Raw genomic sequence first — 23,424 nt, 5'->3', positions numbered from 1 at the left:
TCCTACTCATCTGACTGCACAGAGGAAGGGTAAGCAATCCTCACAGAGAAAGAAGTTTAAGAATCTTAATAGCTGTGGTACAGCTGACTCAGCTTTTTTACATTCTTATTTATATATATATATAAAATACTCTAAATATTCCCATCAGCTGAAAGGCAAACTAAATCTGCCAGTAAACCTTAGCCCTGTACTTGGCACGGATCAGGCCACATCTTGAACATTAGGTTCAGTTTGGGGCCCTTCACTGCAGGAAGGACATTGAGGTGCTGGATCATGTTCAGAGATGGTGAAGGGTTCAGAGAACAAGGCTTATGAGGAGCAGCTGAGGGTACTGGGGTTGTTCAGGCTGGAGGAGGCTGAGGGGAGACCACCTACTCTCTAGAACTACATGAAAGGAGATTGCAGTGAGGTAGGGGTTGGTCTCTTCTCCCAAGTTAAGTAGCAACAGAAAGAGAAGAAATGGCCTCAGGTTGTGCCAGCAGAGGTTTAGACCAGACAGAAGAAAAAACTTCTTGACTGAAAGAGTGGCCAGGCATTGGAACAGGCTGTCCAGGGAGGTGGCTGAATCCCCATGCCTGGCAATATTCCACAGCACATGTAGCCATGGCTTTTCAGGACACGGTTTATCAGGCATGTGAGTGTTGGGCTGATGGTTGGGCTCAATGATCTTAGAGGTTCTTCCCAATCTCAGTGAGTCTGTGATTCTGAGAGGTCAGCTCTGTGTTCCCTTCAAGTCACACTTGAAAATGTAGGGAGAGCTAGGCTATTGATTTGTGTTAGCACGTGTGTCCAGTTTTGTTCTACAAAGCACACAGCTGTACCAAGGTAAGAGTTATGCAGAACTGGGGTGGGAAATACAAGCTCAGGGAGCCTGCCTCTTGCACCCATCCTCATGTCTGCCACCTGCCCTGGCACCTGCGAGATCTTCTCTAGGGGGTGAAACAGACAGAGAGAGAGAGAGAGAGAGAGAGATGTTTATATCAATTCTCTATTCTATTTGTTTCCGTTTTCCAAAACTGAAATAAACAAAAAAGATCAATTTCTGTATCAACACGTTCAGCTCTGTTGCCGCAGCAACTGCCCTCCCACCCCCACGGACACCGAGAACGCCTCTGGAGCGCTGCGGTTCCTCGGGACGGCTATTTTGTGCCGTTCCGTCGGGAACCGCCAAGCTGAGAGCCTCGCGGCTGCCCCGCGCTGCGGCCCGCGCCAAGCCCTGCCCGGCCGCGCGCGGCTCCTCCGTGGCGGCCAGGCCCGCGCGGGCACGGGGCAGGGCCCCGCCTCCGACGGCAGACGCATTGACGGGGGCCGGCGCGCTGCCCGGGGCAAGGGAAGGAACGGGATCCATTGCGGGCCCTCACACATGCAAAGGGGCTGAGAACCTTTGCTGGTCTTGTGACCCTCTCTCTCTCTCTCCAGTGTACCACTCTGAAAGGAGTGTTTCACAGATTGGATCTAGGAAACGAGCTCTGACAAGAGCTGGGATCAACCAAAGTCCCAAAGAGGGTCCACGTGGCCTGTTACTTAATTTGACATCCACATATGATGTTAGTCCATAGCTACAATGACCGGCCCTTAGTGCTGTGCCACACACATTAGTCTTTAGAGTCAAGACTGCCCCAGTGTCAAACAGGAGCTGGCTCAGACAGGGCCATGGCAGAGGCAAAAGAAAGCCTTCAGGAATGTTTTCTTCCACAGCCCCTACCAGAATTAAACCCAAACATCAACACTAGAAGGTTATCTCCCAGACTTGGGAGCGTGAGGTCCAAAGAGCACAACAGGCACCAGCTAGAGCCCAGATGAAGCACAGAGCACATACCTCTGGAAGCTGCATGGCACCACTGTTGTGAGCAGTTCATTCCAGCATCCCATCTCTTGCCAGTCAGCTCAGCTGGGAAGCTAACACAGGCACTGGGGCCTCCCACACCTCCTGGGTTTTCTTATCACAGGCTTGTGTGGCTGCAGCGAATGATTTCGTTGTACCCAGGCTGTTAGTGTCAGCAGCTGTCAGGCAGCAAAAGCTGCCTTGGACTCATTTCTTACAAGTCCTAAGCATGCCTGGAGATAGGCTGAGAGAGACGGTGGTGTGCTCCTGGCCTCCACGTGTAGAAATCTGTCTTACTATTCTGCACCACCAAGTGGCCAGATGGAGCAGGTACAGCAAGACATCTTTGGATCCAGGCTGACTACGTTATCCCAGATGGGTTTGGCTATCTTGTGGAAGTTTGTACTGGCCCTGACTAGCAACTAGGAAAAATAGTCTTTGAATATTAAGCCTCATGTTTTGAAAGAAGGAAGTCGTATGTTCTCTGGCATCTGCTAAAGGTGTGTCCGAAGGTTATCAGAAGTACTTCATCTCTCCTGTCTGATAGAGCTCTTTGATGGGCTGCACACCTGAAACTTGGGCATGTTTTAAGTATTTTGAAGTAATAACTCAGAACTGGTGGATAGCTCTGTAAATATGAGGCCAGTAGGTTTGAATATCAGTGAAGTGGTTGTGTCAGAGTAGTAACAGACTGCACATATCTAAGGGAAGATTTAGTTCCTGTTCGTAACAATATGTTACCCCCTGATACTGGGCCTGCTTTGAAATGTTTATTGTTAAATCCATGTATTTTTGGTTATATCTCATTAAGAGAATAGTACAGCCTTGGAAAGTACATTCTGAAAGGGTATTACAACAGGATTGGGATTACTGTTTGTGAGACACTTTTAACTAGGGGGAAATTTCAAATTCAATTTACAGTAATGTCAAAGCACAATTAATATATAGGCAATGATAAGGGGAACATGCAGAAGTACACAGTGATAGCACTACATCAACAAATAAACTTTTGCTGCTAGTAATTAGGTACACAAGATTATTATATGCTTAATTGACTAAAGTGACAATTTGGAATTACATCTAGTCACATTTAATTGGATTTGGAACCTCTAGAGGAAAGGAAACGGAGAGCAGTGTGGAGAGGCAGCCATAAAAGCAAACTGATGTTCTAAAGTCTGTTAAAACTCTGCATTAATGTCCATTGCACAACGGTTCTTTAATATCCCTCAGTCTAGAAAGAGTAATGCAATGATTGTCACAGACAGTGGGAGTGCTAAAGCATACTCCATTATGTAGCAAGACAGCTGATTGCTTTCCGTTTGGGGACTTTTTATTTATGAGATATAGTTTAATCAAAGGTGAACTGTGTCTGAGTTTGCCACAGACAAGTGATGTTCTCAGACTGCACGCTACAGGGTGTTTACATGTTGCTGCTGTGATAGCAGAAATGTATATAAGACACTTCACTCACAAATACTGTAAAGCATAAAAACAAAAGAAAAACTAAAGTATTCTGTTACAGTCATTAAATATTTGCTGAGACTGAAAGGTGATAAAGCTGTTGAAAGAAAATATAGGGCTGTGTGTTCACAGATAGTTTTGCTAACTAAAAAATGTTTACTAATGCTTGCCTTAAAGTTGGACAAAGACTGAGAGTTATGTGTAATCTTTTGACACAAACCTCCTGTTACACTCTTTTACTGTTACCTGCTTTGCATTTTGCTGTATCCATTCTTCTCTCCCCACACACTCATTCATTCTGCTTTTGTCACCAGGAGCGCCATGATTGCCGACTACATGTACTGGCTGATGGGAGGCACCAGGAAGCGTACAAGCAAGTACATCAGATACTATTGGCAGGTAAAAAATTGCTAGCTCAATGAGGAAGGAGGTGCCTATCTCATTATTAAGACCAAAATGAAGGATTACTGCTTAAAAGAGTGCCGACAAAGGTAGCTCTTGGGCATGTCAATCAACAGGACACCAGACAGCACTACCGTATTTATCATGAAGGAGATTTTCTTGGACTAATTTTAAGGGCAAAATTCAAGGTTGTTAACCCTTGGCTCATACTTCAATTTTATGGACTGCTATAAAATTTAATTCTGGATACTGTACAGTCCCCTAAGCTATTTTTTTGTGAAGTCTTCCTACCTCAGTGACACCTTCCTTTTGCAATTTTCATGGTACTAATCCTCTGGCACCTTTCCAAGCTCTTCAGCTGGAAGGGGAGGACAAAAATGAATGTAACAAATGGTCTCAGAGGAGCCTAAAGTGTTCTGTGAAGGATGGCTAGGCAAGACCACATTGTACAAAGACTACTTATGAGGGGACTAGACCATTAACTTCAATGAGACAGGTCTCTTGAGTGATACTTAAGTGAGATGGCTGTTCAGCCACATCAGCACAAATGTAAGTTTAAGGGTACCCCCTTCTGCTGAGGAGAGCTCTTAGAAACTTGGAGGTGAATAGATGCTCGATCCTTTGCTGGGAGATGCTTATTGCTGCAGGAACTTATGGCTGCCAGTGGTGTCCCAGCCTTAACCCCCCAGTTTCAATGAGAGCAAAGTCCATTTCAGAGAGAGTGCAACATTTGGGACAGAGGCCCAATGGAAGACCCTTCTGCCTTCCAGCATGGACCTTGCTACCAGGTGCTCCTTGTCCAGATGAGGAATTAATGATACTAGGAACAGTCTATGTCCCTTGTGATAAAATTTCTCAGGGTGCATGCATGGCAGTCTATCCCAGTATCTGCTCAAAACAATTACAGTGTTTCGATGCTATTTCTGCACACCCCATACCAATAATCAGGATGGAAATCAACTGCTGTAAGACCCTGTCAGAGGACCTGTTGTCTAAAGCCATGAAAGAGAAGGACACAGATACATAACAAATTGGCACACTCAACCCTCCACTCCAGGTTGGTGGGAGCAGATGTCAGCTCAACAAGCAACCCACAGAGGCACAGTGTGTCTTGGATAATTTTGCATAAGTGGAGGCTAGACTGGAGAACCAACGTGAGGACTTGTCAATAAAACACCAAGCTAGTCCCATAATGATACCTTCTGTGAATCACTTCAGTGTATAAGGCCATCTGGAAGGTTGATACACCCTGGTAAAAACTAGTATCTTTTCCTCCCATGCTTTTCTGACCATCTCTGGTAACTTTGTGTTGGCATTGCCACTATTAACCACGTCTACACATTTGCCAACATACAGCAATGAAGCCTTAGAGTTCCCCCAAAAGGACAGTCCTTGTCAAGGAGACAAGGCTTTGTTAGCAATAGCTGTAGCTAAAGCAGTGCTGAACGTAGTCTTACCCAGAGCCCAACACAGGAGAAAATGAGCTCCACCTCACTTACTCTGACTGATAAGAGTACCTAGCAAGACTGTTTCCAGGCTGGTAGCTCATCCTGGCAGTTCCAGCACCGGTTCATTGGGGTCCACTGAGTGTGAACTCCACCTCTCCACATAAAAGCAGCACAATGCATCATTTGAGTCATGTTTAAGGGATGACAAGGTTCATAAGCTTCGTGTTGCCCTCTGCACAGGAGTGAATTTTACTCTTAATGCAAATAGGGTTTAAATGCAATATTTTAAGACTAATATTCCATATAGGCATAGTGTCTGATTCATGCCAACCCAAGGGGTAATAGGAATGCTTAGCATTAACAAGCTCCCAAGGACTGAATAAAACCCTCCTATGAAAGATGTGACCTTCAGAGAACGTGGAATCACTTTTTCCTTTTCATCTAAAAGATAATGTATCTAATACTTTGCTCCTCATTGAAGACATAGGCTTGCTGCACTGAAGACTGTTTACAAATGTGCTTTCTCCATTAAATGAATTTTCTGAGTATAGATAGGCAGTGCTTTCTGGAAATAATTTAAATTCCCCTCTAATTAATATTCAAGACCAAAATATGTTATCTCTACATGACTGTGCAATTATAAAAGGGAAAATATCATCTGTGAAAGTAAGTATTCTTTTCTTAAAAACACCCTGGCCAGTAAGTGACCTGAAATGTATGATCCCTTTGCCTTTTTCTTAGGCTATGCTTGAAGAAGCCATCACTGCAGAGACGTCCTTTACCGTTATGTACACACCACTGGAGACAGAAGAAAAGCATCAAGACATAAACAAGATCCAGCGCGCTTTTGCTAAAAGGAACCCTGAGTACTTGCAGCACCAGTATACAGGTAACAGGTTCACCTGTTCAGAAGCACTGGGGAGGTTTAGGCTGGATGTTAGGAAGAAGTTCCTCACAGAAAGGGTGATTGGCCATTGGAATGGGCTGCCCAGGGCGGTGGTGGAGTCACCATCTCTGGAGGTGTTTAGGAAGAGACTGGATGGGGTGCTTGGTGCCATGGTTTAGTTGATTAGATAGTGTTGGATGATAGGTTGGACTCGATGATCTCAAAGGTCTTTTCCAACCTGGTTAATTCTATTCTATTCTGTATGCCCTGTGTGTCTGTGGCTGACTTACAAAGAGTTGGAGAGAGTCTGGAGCTTGAAATCCAGGCATTTCTAACCTTCTGGAGGACGGGTAGTTAACTTTTGGGATTTGCTCTCTAAGCGTACATGGTTTAGGTAATCAATTCAGTCCTTAGGAGAAGTACAGACTTCACACTATAAAGATGATTTTTGATCCAGGGAGCCTCATGTTCCCATTGTGGGATTTCATTGTTGCAACTAATCTTTTGTTCAAAGGTAGATTGGCATCGTATTGTGGTGACAGTGAGATCCAAGTTGATGCCAATCTCTGTAGACTTCCGTCAGTTACCAATGGTCATCCCTGCATCACAGCCTTACTTCACAAAACTATCCTCTTTTCTACAAACATAAGGGACTGACCACCAGCTTTGAGAGCATCTCAGCTGCAAGGATGGAAATAGATAGCCAGGTTCCCTTTAGCCCATTAAAGACAAGTAGGATCCTAGGATCCAGAGCAAACAAGGGTGTTGCAGAGCCTGTTGTCATCTGGTAGCATGAACTCAAACAGCATCTCCTGGAGCAGACACTGAAATTCTGGTGACTACAGCCATGTTTCAAGAGAAATGGAAATGGTATTTTGGCAAAAGAGAGGCAGGGGGATAAAAGGCATTGCTTACTACCGTTAACTTGGAACATAGTTGACCCTGGTAACACCTGGCTTTGAGTTGGTGATTGAGAAACATAAAGGGAAAAATGCATTTCTCAGGTCAAAGTCTGGCAAGCCTCTGTCTTCATCACATAAACTAGATGTGCATCTCACCCTGCCAGCAGGGTGGTCTAAAGGGTTGAGGTGCCACCCACTTCTTGCCAAGAGTTACATACTCAGGTCAGAGATGGTGGCTTAGTTGTTGCCCCTCTACTGAGCTCATTCTACAGATACATAAGACTTCCAAAAGTATACACATTGCATCCTTGGGAAGGAGAAGAAAAACTGTTTGAAAACCACAAAGAGGCATTGGGGAAGCAAGCATTATAAACAAATACTTAACACAAGTGAACTTGTTTGGTTCATTTTGCTGTAGGAAACTGTCATGATTTTCAAGTTGCAGATCACCCATGTATTTAGTTTCTGGCAGCAGCTTTGGGGTTTTTGAAGAGGGAAAATGGGGACTTGTTTGACACAGAGGTTGTAAAATCCCACTCTCCCATTTACTTGCTTAGGTGACTGTGGAGAATTTCCTGGGACAAAAGTATTGGCCTTAAAAGGAGCATAAAATAAAGCTCCCCAAACCTGATTTTTAGAAAGATAAATCCATATTTCACATACAACTCTGAATTTACAACAAGGGTGAGACTTTCAGGAGCACATAAGCAGCAAAAGGGGCATGGTGTGCACTGAAACCCAGTTTGTCTCCATAAATTACTGAATGACTCTGAAAGCATCGCCAGTCACTTTCTTACTCCTCCCAATAAGGGAAAGGAAGAAGGAGGAGAAGGAGTGAGAGATAAAACAGCCCAGTCCTATATTCCATTACTCAATTACAAAACAGACTAAATAGAGCAGGTTGAGGGATCACTGAATTTTCTAGGAATGAAATGGGATAGAAAGCCAAGAAAAAACACTCTGTCTATCAGGGGGTTGAGAGTACAGTGCTGTGGAGAGCCTTATGCAGTTGGGACTGCTTCCAGATGACCTCCTTTCTGTCCTGGAAACTCTCAGAGCAGATGTGGCTCTTTTTCTTAGACTTGATGCTGAGATAACTGTTGTCAGTGTTAGGTGAAGTCAACCAAAGCAGTAGGGGTTACTGATCTATTCAGATAGGACCTTAAAATCACACTGCCCCTGAACAAGCAATCCCACGTAAGGAGTTTAGCACGTGGTTGGTGGGGTACCGCTGAACTTTCAACCTGCAGGTCTGCATCTCACCTAGGTGAAATGAAAAATGTAAGATAAGCCCCATTTTAGCAGTGGCTGTGAGACACCAGGCATCTCACAACCAGGTGGTTTGAAATAACCTTCCTGTTCTGTAACAATCATCTGCCCAATTCTAGCCCAAGCTCTGCTAGAGTGTAAGGACTGAATCCATTTCAGAGCTTCCCTTATTGCCGAGGAAAAGGAGCAGATACACATTTAAATCCAAGTGTACAATGCAGTTTGTTGCAAAATTGAGAATCCATCAGAGGCAGAATATGCTGCAAGGGAAATATCAGGTCCATTCTCTTTGATTTGTATAGGGGTAAGTCCAGAGAGCTCTGAGCAGGGTTCTCCATTTGTCACTGCCTGGCATCTTAAAAGCAGAGCACACTGAAAACAGAGCACTCCTTTGTGAGAAGTGACACTGACATTCAATCTAGGTTTACTTTTTTTGTGTGGGAGGGAGGAAAGGACTGGTCTGGTTCCCTAAGCAAAGGTGAAGTAGACAATTGTTCTGAGCATCTGTCCTCACTGAGGTCAGGGCGGTCCGACTCAGCTGATCCACAGGTTTTTTGGCAACAGCAGTCACAGACTCTGGACAGCACAGGCTGTCAGATGCCAGCTGAGTGGGTCAGAAAAGACACACAGGAAGCCTAGGGGGCTGTGGTGGTGATGGTAAAAGCACAAATCTGTAGGAAGTCAAACCTCACAAATTCAGGGGACAATGAACCAGCAGTTAAAAGACCAGAATGTTGTATTACTGAAGTGGTTTTAATGCTTTGGATGATCAGCATTGAAAAATTCATAAAGAGAAGAAACTCATTTTTTCTTATGGATCTGTGAAATTTAAGGCATTGATCTAAAAGGTTGCAAAGTCTGGAATTTCCAAACCCAGTTCTAGCTGGATGGGTTGGTTTAGGCATCTTTGTTGTGGCAAGCTTTCTGGATTACATCTCACTCCTCCTTAGAGTTCCTTTTTCCCTTCAAATTAAGTAACTTCTCTTACAACTGAAAAGAAATAGAACAGTGGAAATTATTGTCATTTCCCTCTTCCAGATCCTGAGGCATTTCACATCTTGCCACAGTCAGCTAAGTGGCCATCTGAACCTCCTGGGCTGCACGTGCTGACACTGGGTTTCAAAAGCAAAGGCATTGGCAGATGCGTGGAAAAGTGGACACGCAGAAGACTGTCACTGCTCTCAGGTACTCCAACTTGCTTAAGAGCTGGCATAGCTCAGAGGTGTCCTCCATGATTCTTGCTAAATGAGGGGGCTAGGGGGGTCCTCGTGTCCCATGTCTCTGTGCCAGCAGCCTTGACTGTCCAGACAGCTCTCCCCATCATCCTCTCTCCCCCTCCAGTTTACCCATCACCTTGCTAGATCCATCATGGCAAACATATCTGAATGAACACAGTTTATGGGCTTGTGATTCTTGCCATCCTGAAGAAACTTCTGGAAAAGCTCTTTCAAGTGTAGGAAATAATAGCTGGCACTAATGCCTGACATTATGAGCTGCCCAGGGAGGTGGTGGAGTCACCATCCCTGGAAGTGGTTTTAAAAAAGACTGGATGAGACACTTGATGCCATGGCTTAGCTGAGTAGATGGTGTTAGGTAACAGATTGGACTTGATGATCTCAAAGGTCTTTTCCAACCTAGTTAATGATGTGATTCTGTGATTTCATTTCCTAGACCAGAAAGCACTTTTCAATACTCTCAAGGGCCAAGAGGCAGAGAGATACTGGAAAATCATTGGGCAAAAGGTCATGTCATCAATGGATTTCATAAGAAGCACCAAGTTAATTGTGAGTATAAACCTCAGTTTCTGGGGTGCAGTGTGTGTGGTGGCAGAAGCCAGTGCGTGTGTGAACCATGTGTACTTTTGGGTGGGTAATTCATTCTGCACGTGTTCCTTCTCTGTCCAGAAGTGCTCAGTGAATTCATTAGGTAGAGATCCAGTGGATTTTAGATACTTTTTAAAGTAGCTCTAATTATTTAACCGTGTACCCAGTGTGTTTGAGATCACTTTGCAAGCAATTTTCTCAAGTCTTTATGGCCTCTGATATTAAATCCCTACTTCACGTAACCACCAAAGCTACTCACTAGATACAATACCTGAAGTACACTACACACACCACCAGAATCTCCTTCAAGAGTTAATAATTGCTGTTTGAAGCATTTCTAGTTATTTAGATTCTGATCCCTGTGTAGTGAAGTATGTGAAATAACCTTCCATACTTCCATACTTCCATACCATACTTAAGGTATATTAGTTAATTCTGCTCCATACTTTCTGCAATAATGTACACAGCTTTTTAGCACCGTGGCTTTTGATTAGCACAAAAGGTCAAAACTCAAATTTGCATGTAGACTAGACTGTTTTAATGCAATTCTTGAATTAGTCTCCTGAAAATAAGTGGAAGAAGCCTCTCCTCCCCAGATTGTGAATGCTAATGCTAACATTTTTTCCCTAGCAATAACAGCTCTTTGGTTTTCTGTGTGTTGAAGGAATCAGCCATTTCCTCCTCAGAGGTGTCTTAGCAAATCACAGGATTTATATTCTTAGGCTTTGATAGCAGACAGGAGGTTGACAAAAACTGCTACTTAGCAACCCCTAGCAAGGGAGAAACATTAGCTAGATATTTGGGGAAGCTCTGTCTCCTTTCCTCTCAGAGAGCAGCTGCTGAAACAACAGGAAGTGCTTGTACTCACATCCTTAGTGGGAGGTAAGGGTGCTTGGAGTGTCACTACAATGGACTCTCCTCAAGCATCTGCATCAAAGTGAGGCAGGTGAAGCTGGCTGAGGGCAGACAACCCCGAGGGAACAGCAGCTCCTTCTTTCCAGCTCTTTCCTTAAAACATGTGCTGTTGGCTTTGGATGACCAAAAGCCCATTCTTGATGTTCAGGCTAATAGCAGTGGCATCTTTGGGAAGGTGAAGTATCTGGTATTGCTGTGTGCACTTTGAACATTTAAGAAGCTAGAAGTATGACCTGACCATGGGTTGGGTACAGAATAAAACCCTGGTCTTTCTAAAAGCTCTGGCAAAACTCATTTCTGGAAAAAACAAAACAAAACCAAACAACAACAAAATTTGGACCTTACTCTCTTTGGATGTAACAGAGAGGATCAAGAAGAGAAAAAACTTTGAGATCAGGTATCTTTTGGATTCCCCATAACTACCCTATTGTGTAAATGGATATAGAGGGATAGGACCACAGGATTCAATCTGATACATAGTGTATCTGTCATCCCCAAAGAGAGAAGAGCAAACAAACTCACCATAGAAGAGATGAGAGCAGAGTAGTGTGCTAGGACCACTCAAGCCAGTCCCCACTAGTTGTATGGATTTGCACTGCTCCTACACAGTCATATTTGCTACCAGCTCTAGACCTCACCTCATACATTGAAATATTCTTGCTGAAACAGAAGAGAGCTCTCAAAGATACAGGGTGAAATCCCAGCACCCCTGAAGACAGCAGCAAACTCGACTCATGCTTCAGGCAAGGTTTACCCCAGTGCCACCTCCGGCAGCAGCAAGAATGGGTAAACAGGTCTTAACTACGGTCCTGTAGGTGTAAAAGCAGTCACCAGAGGGTCAGTATGGGAGCTTTAATGAAGAGGAGGAAAGCCCCAAGACAGAAGAAATGATCACTGGGTTAGATCAAACAGCTGCTAATTCCACATCCATTATGTGGGGAAACATTTTCCCTTTCCTGACAGTTTTCATAGCATCGAATGATCCGGGCAAGACAGAACCTCTGACCCAAAGAGCAAATGACAAAGCCAATTCTACCTGATAATACAGATAGGCACAGAGCCAGAACTGCACTGCTACTGGTGACTAAAAACTCTTTATGGACCTAGCAGAGATTTGGCCACTTGTGCCTCCTTGAAAGTATTCCAACATTTTCCTCAGGCTAGAAATATTCCACCATATTGCCCTCAGGCACACACTGAATGAAAAACTTCTGCTAAGACAAACCTCAGACACAAACTCTAGCTTTACAGCTTGAAGATGATAATAGACTATGTTTGGGATTTAACAGAACAAACATTCCTTTCTGCCCTTTTCTTCATTTGCAGATGCAAACACACAATCAAAAGTGCTTCTCCTAAGCAGATTTTTATTCCTTTACAAACCAACACAAACAAATCTCAGTGCTAAAGCAGAGTTTGTTAAGCCATAGCAACTCTTGGTAGTAGTCAATTCTGCCACCTCAGGTTTGCAGCTACACAGCCTAGTGTTCATAATATGATTTATACCACTGTGGGTAAGATGTGAAGCTAAAGATTAAAAAGGCAGATGAAAAAAGCATTTTCTGTTGCCCCCCCACCCCTTGGTAAGATGTGAAGTGAAAGATTAAAAAAGCAGCTTAAAAAAGCATTTTCTATTGCCCCCCACCCCCTTCTTTGTGAAGAACAGCCAGTCCCATTTGAATCAAGGGGACACTTGTGTATTGGGACACAGGAAGCATTTGAGGGAGAATGTCCCAGTCTGGTCCCTGCACAGTATCATCTGCTGCGGGTGGGGAAATGCCACAGACCTCATCTACCCAGAAACACTAACCAGAAATACAGATATACATGGCACAAAGATTATTTGCCTTATCTATATACATAAATATTATACATCTATATAATCTCAGGCAAACCTTCAGCTACTCATATTCCAGTGAAGCTTACCCACACTAATAAGTGATTATTCTATCAAGACATTTCACTGGGGTCATTTCTACTGCTTTGTACACACCAAGCTTGCTGTTCTCCTGCTGCAGTCCCATATCAAGGGCACATGATGCTACATAACAGGAGAAACAGTGGCCAGGAGGCTGTATTAGACTGCTCAGATGGTAAAGGTGAACAAACCCCACCATATGATTCACAGCATGATGTGCACATTTACAGACCTCAGTGGTTTGCTGTCTGTTTTTTAAGTAGAGGGAAAGTGTTTACTGCACACAGATTTCAGCATACAGGCTTTCTGAAGGACACCAAGGGCATTAAAGAAACATTATGGTGGGTTTTTTTCTGCTTGTTATTGCAATACATCACAGTGCTGCTTGCAAGGCAGAACTTCATTCAGATTGAGAGCTAAACAATAGTCGTAAAGCCTCGACAACAGAAAAGCAGAACTACTGGGGGGCATTCCAGACATGCAAAGTGGTGCTCTTAAAGCTGAGAGTTAAACTTACCACACACATTGGGTATGGCAGACTCTGCTTTGCATTCAGGCTGACCAGCCACTTTGCTTTACTTTTTCTTTAGTACTGTGCCAGGTTACACCCATCCCTGGAGGGGGCTGAAAAAAATCCCAGCCCCCAGGCAGACAAAAGAACCTGAGCCAGGTGGGCAGAGAGAGAGAGCTTTAGTTTTCCCCCTCCCAGGAGGAGGGGTCCCCTGAGTCAAAGGTCTATTCCACTCCTCCTTCGTGTCCAGCAAGCCTATTTAAAGGGGGCCATTGCCTTACTTCCCCCTGCTTTTCCTGCACGTTGCCTGCTGGACAGGCTATCTTTGCTGCCTTCCTGCAGCCACCCCGTGGTGAGGGCTATCCCCATGTTGCTTCCAGACCACTTCTAAGGACTGCATCCAAACAATCCATTTGCATTCAGGGAATCCAGTGCCAGCTAAAGCCCAGCTTGATTTGAATCTGGGTATGAACATCAATGGCAACAAGAAAAGTATGTTGATGATAAAAGAAAGACTAGGGAAGATGTGAGCCCACTCCAGAAGGAAACAGGGGACCTATTCCCCTGGGGTAAGGAGAATGCTGAGGTACTCAACAACTCTTGCTGTAGTTTTCACCAAAAAAGGCTCTAACCACAGTTATAAAAGGTAAAAGCAGGAAGTGAGGAAATTCAAAACCACCCACTGAAAGTGAAGATCAGGTTGGAGACCACCCTAAGAATCTGAAGGTGTGTAGGACCTGACAAGATCTCTATGCAGTTCCTGAGGGAACTGGCAGATGAAGTTGCTAAGCCACTTTCCATCATATTTGAAAAGTCAGTGAAGTACCCAGGGACTGAAAAAGGAAAAAACATAACCCCCATTTTCAAAAAGGTTAAAAGAAAAGACCAGGCAGGGAGCCACAGGCCAGTCAGCCTCACCTCTGTGCCTGGCCAGGTCATGGAGCAAATCCTCCTGGATACTCTGCTAGTCATATGAAAAACGAGGAGGTGATTTGTGTTAACCTGCACAAATAGATGTATGATGATAAGCCTCAAGGCACTAGGGACTCAAGGGATGATTGTGTTTTCCATGACTCTCTTCTAACTGACTTGCGTTTGTGACCAAACAGGACAAGCGCTGCCCATGCTCACGAGCAGTAGAGAAGCTGCAGCAGGCCAGCCTCTTTGGCCGCATGCAGCACCTCGAGGAACAGGCCCAGCTGCTTGAGCAAGTGATGGCTGAGGCAGCCACCATCCCCTACCTGCAGGACCTCAGTCAGGAGGATACCCAACTGGTAAGTATTGATTTCTTCACCCTGGTTTTGGCTTTCGGAGGCAGGGAGCCAGGGAAGGGATGGGGCAGAACACTGGGCTGCAGTTTGCTCTGGAAGTCATTTTTCCAATGTGCAGACCTGAAGTAGTTTTAAAGTCCTCCTGCAGTGCCTTGTCAGAGGAGGTGCTAATCACCTGCAAGGGTGATTTGTATAGAACCAGCATGACTCATCTGTAGGCATATTTTTAAAACCTCTTCTTTTCCCCCAAACGTCCCCAAATCAGTCTGTAAGAATGATTGCAATTATTCAGATCATGCTACTTTAGGATAGCTAACATCAGAAGCCACCTGCAGCAAACAGGCCAAATCTAGACAAAGCTGAGGAGAGGAGGGGAAGGAGAGGAGAGATTTTCTTTCCTGGCTCTGTCTACAACATACTCCCTGTCTCTGAATAAACCCATCTACCTGCTATGCCTTTGTTTTCCCTTTGTAAAACAAAGGCAATGATGCTAGCAGGGCTGTTGCAAGACTAAAGTCATTAATAGCTTGCCAGTATATCAATAAGCTGCAATCAGAAAGTCCTGTATGGCTCTTCTTCCACCAGGCTGCTGGGTTTTCAGCTGGGGGAGGGAGGGAGGAAGCTCATGTACATGCAAATTCGAAGCATTCCAGACAGAAAAAAAAGTCCCTCGGCAGTCCCTGCATTTAAATGCAGTCCAGTTGGTGTGATCCAACTTCAGCTCACCGAAGACTCTTGGTTTTCCTCAAGCTGGTCCCTTGACATTTGTTTGCAGTCCTGCAAAGCTCCTAAGCTCTGCAGAACTAAAGCTTCACAGCAGCTTGCTTTAGGGAAGGCGAGCAGCGGCCTGCAACTGCAGGAGGTGGTTGCCAGACTTTGAAGTCTGGGCTCGAGAGAAGGGGAAACGACACTGCAGAGAAACTGTGTTATTAAAAGACACTCTCCTTTTGATGCACATTTTCTAGTGTTAAACTTCAGCAGGTCTACATTTCAAGGCTGGCTAAAGGGTCTTGAGTTACTGGTCCATATTTCAGTGGTAGGTTTCTCTCCGGGGTACAATAGTTTCAGTACATCACACATAAGGCACAAGGCTATGACACCGCTGCCTGTATCTTGTCATGTAGTAATCATAAGCCTGACTTCCCTGGAAAGATTTTTTTGGAGGCCTCAGGCCACCCAAGACAAAGGTCTTCAGTCTCTTAAGGGTAGGACTGGGCAGAACAAGGTTTAAGTGACAGATTGTAAATCTTTCAACAAAACACATAGGTATTGTTTACTGAGCCCAAGATAGAAAATGGCTTTTAAAAGAATAGATGCAAACAATCTCCACCAGTTACCCCACCCAGAGCATCAAAAGGTATTTATTCAGCATGCATTTCTTTGTCTTAGTCCTGTCATCCTCTTCTGAAACACCTCTTTAGTCTCTGTGTGCAATGGAGGCTCAGGTTCTTTGGTAGCTGGAATATTTTAGGAGCTTCAGGAATCAGAGGGTTAAGGCACATGACTGCAATCAAGAACTTGCAGAGGGACTTCACCAGGGAGTGATTAAGGGGCTTTACCTTTCCCAGTGGCACCAGCCTGCACGGCACAGGCTGCTCTTAACGCCAGCAGGGACTCTGTCCCTACCACATTCCAACTGCAGCGAGCACAAAACATTGCTGCTTGTTGGATCTACACACCCAAACCATCCAGGGAGCAAGTGAAAGATTCTCACTTGTTCAGCCTACCTTCTACTCTCCTCATTTAAGTGGGGTCTAGGAAGGATGAAACATTTGCAGCACTGGGATGCACTGATGGGATTCACTGTGTCTCAAAGGATGCCACAGAGGCAGCCCCACCATCTCCATAAGGTCAGAATCACAACACCCATGCTTACTCCATGAGCAGCATTTCTAGGAGACAGCTAAATCCTTCCATGAAGAGAACGGAGGTGGCCAAATTCTCATCTCACTTGTGCTAATAAAAATGTAAAGTAATTCCTCTGAGGTGATTCTGACTTTACATTGGTAAAACAGAGATCAGACTTTATGACCAAGCAAGGCACTTAAATTGTGTGAGCTAGAAAATGCTAAAGAAGCCAAATGTTTATTACCACCTCCAGTATAAGTTGTATAAAGTTTAAAACACACTGAATGTAGAGTGGTGCAATTCTCACTGATACAGCAAGGATCCCAAAGGCATTTCAGTTATAAACTCTGCTGGTGTAAATGTCTTTCTCTGACTAGATAGAGTCCTAATCTATGGCACAGAAAACTGAAGCCTTTTGAAATCAGTATTTATTCACAGACCCTGGGGAAGTAAAGATTTCAGTTAGCTTGAACAATTGGATTTAAGTGGGGGGAAAACCCTGCAGAAAAATCTTTCCCAGGTTTACGCTTTCGATACCAACATATTCGTACATGGTAAATCCAGAGGAAAGCTTGTTAAGAAAGCAGAAATCTTTCTCAATTTCAAATCAAATGAGGACAAGATCTATTTATTTTTTTTTCAATGCAGTGTTTCTCCTTGGAGGGGATTTTCCAACAAAGGTCAGCTTTGAGAGAATTACTGTGCTTTGCCAACTGCCCGCTCTTGTAGCGTTCACGTTTTGGCTGCCAACAGAGCTGGTGAAAAAATGTGGGTGATTCAAATTAAACCCAGAGCACAGGTTGGGCACTTTTCACTAGCATGTATCCATACCAGTGAAACTTCAAATGGAAAGGTCTTTTTTGTCTTTAGCTTCTTGGCCAAAGCTGTGAAACCTCCAGCCTGAATGGGCTGTGGGAGCAGCCCCTTTGGGGGTGACATATTCATGTCCTGCTCCCTGCTCCAGCGGGTGTTGTGCCAGCAGATCTTCAGACAGAATCACTCCAAGGAAAGCAATGGAGAAATCCTCTCCTTCCCCTGACCAGTTCCTCCTCTGCCTGGTTTGACACAGAATCTGTGCTTTGCCTGTTCTGCCCTTAATACCCTTAATCTCTGGGCTGTGTCTGTTCTGGATTCATAGATGGAGATTATCTGTCAGAAAAGTGTTGTGATGGAAAATTTCTGACAAATCTGTCTTGACTCCTTTTGCACTAAAGTCAGAGGCAGAAATCTGCAGGTTTGGTTTTTTATGAATACTGATTCATGACTTTAAAAAAACAAAGGTTTTTATCAATTAGGAATAGAATAGAATAGAATAGAATAGAATAGAATAGAATAGAATAGAATAGAATAGAATAGAATAGAATAGAATAGAATAGACCAGACCAGACCAGGTTGGAATAGATCTTTGAGACCATCGAGTCCAACCTATCATCCAACACTATCTAATTAACTAAACCATGGCAACAAGCACCCCATCCAGCCTCTTCCTAAACACCTCCAGTGCTGGTGACTCCACCACCTCCCTGGGCAGCCCATTCCAATGGCAAATCACTCTTTCTATGAAGAACTTCTTCCTAACATCCAGCCAATAAGATTCAGTTTACTGGCTGCACAAGCACAGAAAGCAGGCTGGCACCAACCACAGCAGATTGATTTAGAGATTCCAAAGAAGACTCCTGCATCCTTTATCTAGTGCTGGGACACATAGAATTTGAGCTTCAAAAACCTAAATGCAAAGGTAAACTCAAGGAAATACAGATCTGCTCCGTGAAGCTCAAGGCAGTGGTTTTGCATCTTGCACAGATGAGTGCATTTGTCACTTCAGGGACTCATCTTAGACTGCTGCCCATCTAGGGACAGCAAGAAGAGACAATTTCTCTATGAATGCTTTTGCTTATACTGTCCAATTACTTGTAATAAGTAACAAATTTGGGGAGAGATTCCAAAACTATCATCTGGGTTCACTGTAACCAGCTAAATGTTTTGGAATAGACCTTACAGAGCACAGCTACAGGGATTAAAGACAAGTTTCTCCTAGTTAGTTCTTAAAGCACTGAGGCTGATGGCTGCTTGCAGGAGGATATGCTGGACCTGACCCTTGGCTTTCTGATAGTGAATTAAGAGCAACTGAAACATTTTCAAGTCTTTGGGAAGGGTGCAGGGTGAGGCAATGCTATGCCTGACCTGGAAGGGTACTGGAGTGAGGAAATGGTACAGATGACCTGAATTTTAGCCTTCCTTCTAACACTGAGGACTGATTAGCAAGGATTTTCCTACAGCTGCTTTTTGCAGTATACACTAGAAACAGGCAGCCTTGTTTTTATGCTCTGTTATGCTGCATTATGGGGAAAAGAGATGGTTTGCCAAAGAAAAGGGATAGTAAAAGCAGGCAAAATGAGCTAGATACTTCCAGCTACAGCCAAAGCATCTCAGCTTTAGTGTTGTCCTCTTGTGAGGTTTTACATGCTGCTTTAAATTATGATACATTAGCCTTGGGAGAAAATACTGAAAAGCATTCCTGTACAACACAGAATATCCCAGACAGCTAAAGAATGAAATATGGACCCTTTGTTCTTTACAAGCCAAGCCTTCCTTTCCAAAGTATAAACATTTACTGCATTAAAAACATATAGGCTGAAATACAGAATTTCCAGAGGATTTCCCCCCCATTGTTAAGTATTTTCTATCCACAATAACAGAGTCATGGCTGAAGCAAAGATGAGGTGGCAGTGCTCATTGTGTAACAGATGAGTAATAAAATCATCAGTGTACAAATTATTTTTTAATGAGGTTTTAATCTGTGTATTTAGAGAAGTTATTTGGGTGTGAATTCCACAGTGATCATTTTTATCTTGGTACTGCAGCTGGAGTTGCTAATGGCAGAGGCCACGGACACCCTCAGAGGAAACACTGATACCCAACGTGTGTGGAATGAAATTCAGAAGGTAACAACCTGCAGCAAAGGGTAGAAGAGTATATTGTTCCTTGGGGAGTAAATGTCCCCCTGAGTCATATCTGTTCAAAAGGTAGAAAAGAAAGCAGGTGCCATTTGAAAGCTGACTGTGTGCCTCCAACACTGTTAGAGCTCAGGCACCAGCCACAGATAGACACTTAGTATTTGCTTTAGCATCTAGGGTTGATCTTTGTTCATATTAATAGTCTCCTGTGGTTATCTAATACAACAAATATCCCCAACCTCAAAGGCTGAATTTGTGGTTGATAATCATATTTCTCTTCCATCTTTATCATAGGGGGTAGTGTGCTAATTGCAGGGAGAGGGGGAGTTGTTAGGGAATAAAATTCAATCCAACAAGTGAAGTCTCTTAGTAGAGCTCAGATGAGGCTTTGGTGATGAGAGAGGTAAAAGACATGCAAATGCCTTTCTGGAGTCTCTGCATAGCAGCTGGGCAATTGACTTCTTAAAGGATTTGTGAAGCATAGGGCATCTTGTTTTGGTTCTCTCTGCTGATGAATCTGGCTCGACCTAATGAAGAGTGGGGCAGGCTGGGATGCAATAGCAGTGTTAGGTTTGGACAAAGGCTTCCAAACCAGAATGAATCACAGCTCTGGGCATTGACACCACCGACATTCAGCTGCTGGAGAGGAAAGGGGTAGCAACGCATCCCCAGGAAGGGATAATGGTACTAATGGTCCAAGGCATTGGCCTTACCCTGTGTCTTATGGCTCCATCAGATCCAGAATGACACACACTCACTCTGAGTTGTGGCTGCAGTGGGAGGCTGGAGAATAGAAAGGGCTTGAGTTCTTGCACTGGTGGGACTTGAAATTGTCCCTCTTTGAGCTCTCAGTGTGCACTTGCAGCCTGCAAAGCCAGTCAGATCCTGGGCTGCATCAGGAGAAGTGTGGCCAGCAGGTCGAGGGAGGTGATCCTCCCCCTCTACTCAGCTCTGGTGAGACCCCACCTGGAGTACTGTGTCCAGTTCTGGAGCCCCTATTACAAGAGGGATGTGGAGGTGCTGGAAGGTGTCCAGAGAAGGGCCACAAGGATGAGCAGAGGGCTGGAGCACCTCTCCTGTGAGGACAGACTGAGGGAGTTGGGGCTGTTCAGTCTGCAGAAGAGAAGGCTCCGAGGTGACCTCATTGTGGCCTTCCAGTATCTGAAGGGGGCCTACGGGAAGGCTGGGGAAGGACTTCTCAGGATCTCAGGTAGTGATAGGACTAGGGGGAATGGAATGAATCTGGAGGTGGGGAGATTCAGGCTGGATGTGAGGAGGAGGTTCTTCACCATGAGAGTGGTAGAACCCTGGAATGGGTTGTCCAGGGCGGTGGTCGAGGCCCCGTCCCTGGGGGTGTTTAAGAGCAGGCTGGAAGACGCTTTGGGCAGCCTGATCTAGTGTGAGGTGTCCCTGCCCATGGCAGGGGGGTTGGAACTAGATGATCCTTGTGGTTCCTTCCAACCCTAAATGATACTATGATACTATGATTTCGGTTTGACAGAGAGATACTGAAAACCCAAATCCCAGCTGCACTAAGTCAGTGTAACTAGGATGGGTATGTCTGAAAGAAGTCACAGAGGTTGAGGGGCAAGGTGCTTTCAGAGTCTATGTGTCCAAGTTATTTGAATGAAATTTCCAGAAGGCATCTCCTCTGAGAGAAAGTCTGAGTAGGTGTCTTGCCTCAGCTAGCTGTGAGATCAGTGGCTCTTAATAAAGTTTACCAAGTACAGGATGTACAGAAAGTAACCAAGACCTAAGTGCAGAAAATTATAGACAAAAGAGCATTTCAGCTCTTTCAAATGCTCATGAGGGAAGGGCAGGATAAATATTCACACCTCTTTTACATTGCCCAGGACAGTCTCTAAATTTCTCACACCTGCCTACAGATCGTATGAGAATCTTTTGCAACACAAACACTACATAGGATATGAAGGAGATATATTTATGCAATTACCTAAATATTTCCTGCCAGATAGAGCAAGCATTGATAACCAGATACATGCAAAAAGCTCCCCCCAGTTTCAACAGTGGCTAATATTTCATTGTAAATTCAGTAGAACAAAGTATTTTCTTTTGGTGCATTTGCATGGGTTAATTTCTCTAGATGCTTTCAATGTAGTCTTGATAGATATCAAGACTAATAGCATTTAAAAATGGACAGAATCTCTGCAGAATTAAACAGTTGGGACTAAAAGTTACTGAAATGCATTGAAATCTACACTCTTCTGTTGCACAGTTTGGGGCTTCAAAATTTGTTGGCATTCTGAACATAGTTTTGCCTTTCAGACAACCATTTGAGCTGAGGCATCCTGTTCCCAACAGCACTCCCATTTGTTTCACAATAGAATTGTAGTCTTATTATTATTGTATTAGAACAAAGAAATGAAAACCATCATCAAATATTTCTGTTGTACTTTACTTTTTTTCCCCAACATTTAATTTCAGCACAGTCAGCATGTTCTTAGGAACAAAGGCTTTTTAAATAGAGAAGACAGGAAAACACTCAGGGAGTTTTGGGGTTTCTCTGTTGGATTTCTTGTTGGTTTGGATTGTGGGTTTTGGTGGTTTTTAATCAGCTGTAATTAAGAATGTCACACTGGGTTCAAGAGCTCTAACACAGTACTAAAGAAGATTAAATCTGATGATTCAAAACTGATGTGGTGTGGATTACCACATGTCCCTTGTGCTAGAACCACTGGTTCCTAATTTGTTCTCTTTCTGGGGCTGCGATGCAGATACGTGCTTCATGAATGCCTGGAGCCGTTGTGAAAAAGGAAAGCAAAGGATGGGAAAGGAACAGGAATTTGCTGGATCAGGGGTGGAAGTCTCATGTGTAACATCTAAGGTGTAATGAAGTCAGAAAAGTGCAGGTGCAAAAGGAAAATAGTATTAGTGGCTCTGATTCAGGCAAACTGAGAGTGAAGGAAACAAGAGCAACCAGATGGAAATGCAATTGTCCATCCAGGACAGCTTATTTTTAGTCACAGTTAGTTTGGAAAGAAATTAATTGCCAAAATGTTTGAAGCTTCACTAGAGAGAAGGGACGAGCTTCTGACACCACTTCTTTCTAACTGCAGATTGGAGTCCTTGAAGGCTACTTACATGAAGTGGAAGAAAATTACATCAAGAACAAAGCCAGGACAGAAAGAAGAAAGAAGATTCAAAGTTTACACAAACTCAGAGACCTGGAAATGTTATGAAAAACCCTTCCCACTTTAGGCTCCCCTGCCCCCCCATAGGATATAGTTAGGATATTGGTATAGAGTTATTAAGAGGATTTCCACCATAGGTATTAGGTAGATAGGTTAAGAAAAGAACCCCTTCCCACTTTAGGTTCCCCTCCCCCTCCTCCTCTTAGGATACATTTAGGAATTTACTTTGCTTGTCATTAGTTTGAACTGGTTGGAATAAATGTTTTGGTAAGGTTTATTTGTCTTGTTTCTTTAACTAGGAACACCCTGGCAGGAAGGGTCTTTATTTTCTGCTCTGAGAATATTCTGCATCCAAACTCTACAAAATCCCCTTGGCTTGATTATTGCCCAAGAACAGGGATCCATCCATCCTCTGTAAGGAGGAATTCAGCCTCATTGTGCCTTCTGTCCAGCTTAATGCCTTACACTTCGGCTACTGGTGCAACCTAGAGGTACAAAGTGGCATCCTGCACCTTATGGCTGTGGTAACGACAAGTCTGAGAAACATGATGCTATGACAAAAGAGAGAGAAAGGAGAAAGGAGCCCAACTGTTGCTCCATGGTTAAGATTTTGAAGTCCTCCACTCTCATCTGCTCCCTATGATTGTTTCCCTCTACTAGCTAGTCATGGGTTGTTTTTTTCTAAAGATGCACAAACACTGCAGGGAGGAAAGGATTTGCACCTGCCTTCTCCTGGGCAGATCTGGAAGCCCACCACAAAGCGCACCAGGAAGAGCACCAGGAAGCACACCACAAAGCACATCAGGAAACCCACCTGCTAAGGATGAACATCTTCC

The 23,424-nt window shown here is 44.1% G+C and overlaps 1 protein-coding gene across 1 annotated transcript in view; it reads left to right on the top strand.

Annotated features, from left to right (window-relative positions):
• Nucleotides 1-23,013, top strand: part of LOC137458601 (spermatogenesis-associated protein 16-like) — a 28,489-nt gene extending 5,476 nt beyond the window's left edge. The window contains exons 3-9 of the mRNA XM_068169997.1: nt 3,601-3,685; nt 5,878-6,025; nt 9,232-9,378; nt 9,865-9,977; nt 14,470-14,634; nt 19,344-19,424; nt 22,514-23,013. Of these exons, the coding sequence (XP_068026098.1) occupies nt 3,601-3,685; nt 5,878-6,025; nt 9,232-9,378; nt 9,865-9,977; nt 14,470-14,634; nt 19,344-19,424; nt 22,514-22,636 (862 nt within the window). The 3' untranslated portion in view covers nt 22,637-23,013. The remainder of the gene's footprint in view (nt 1-3,600; nt 3,686-5,877; nt 6,026-9,231; nt 9,379-9,864; nt 9,978-14,469; nt 14,635-19,343; nt 19,425-22,513) is intronic.
• The last annotated feature ends 411 nt before the right edge of the window (nt 23,014-23,424 follow it).

Source organism: Melanerpes formicivorus, unplaced genomic scaffold, assembly GCF_026170545.1.
Source record: "Melanerpes formicivorus ecotype bairdi unplaced genomic scaffold, bMelFor1.0.p_v2 SCAF_261, whole genome shotgun sequence".
Lineage (NCBI taxonomy): Eukaryota > Metazoa > Chordata > Aves > Piciformes > Picidae > Melanerpes > Melanerpes formicivorus.
Note: the sequence above shows the minus strand (reverse complement) of the source record. Positions and strands in the feature narration are given on the sequence as shown.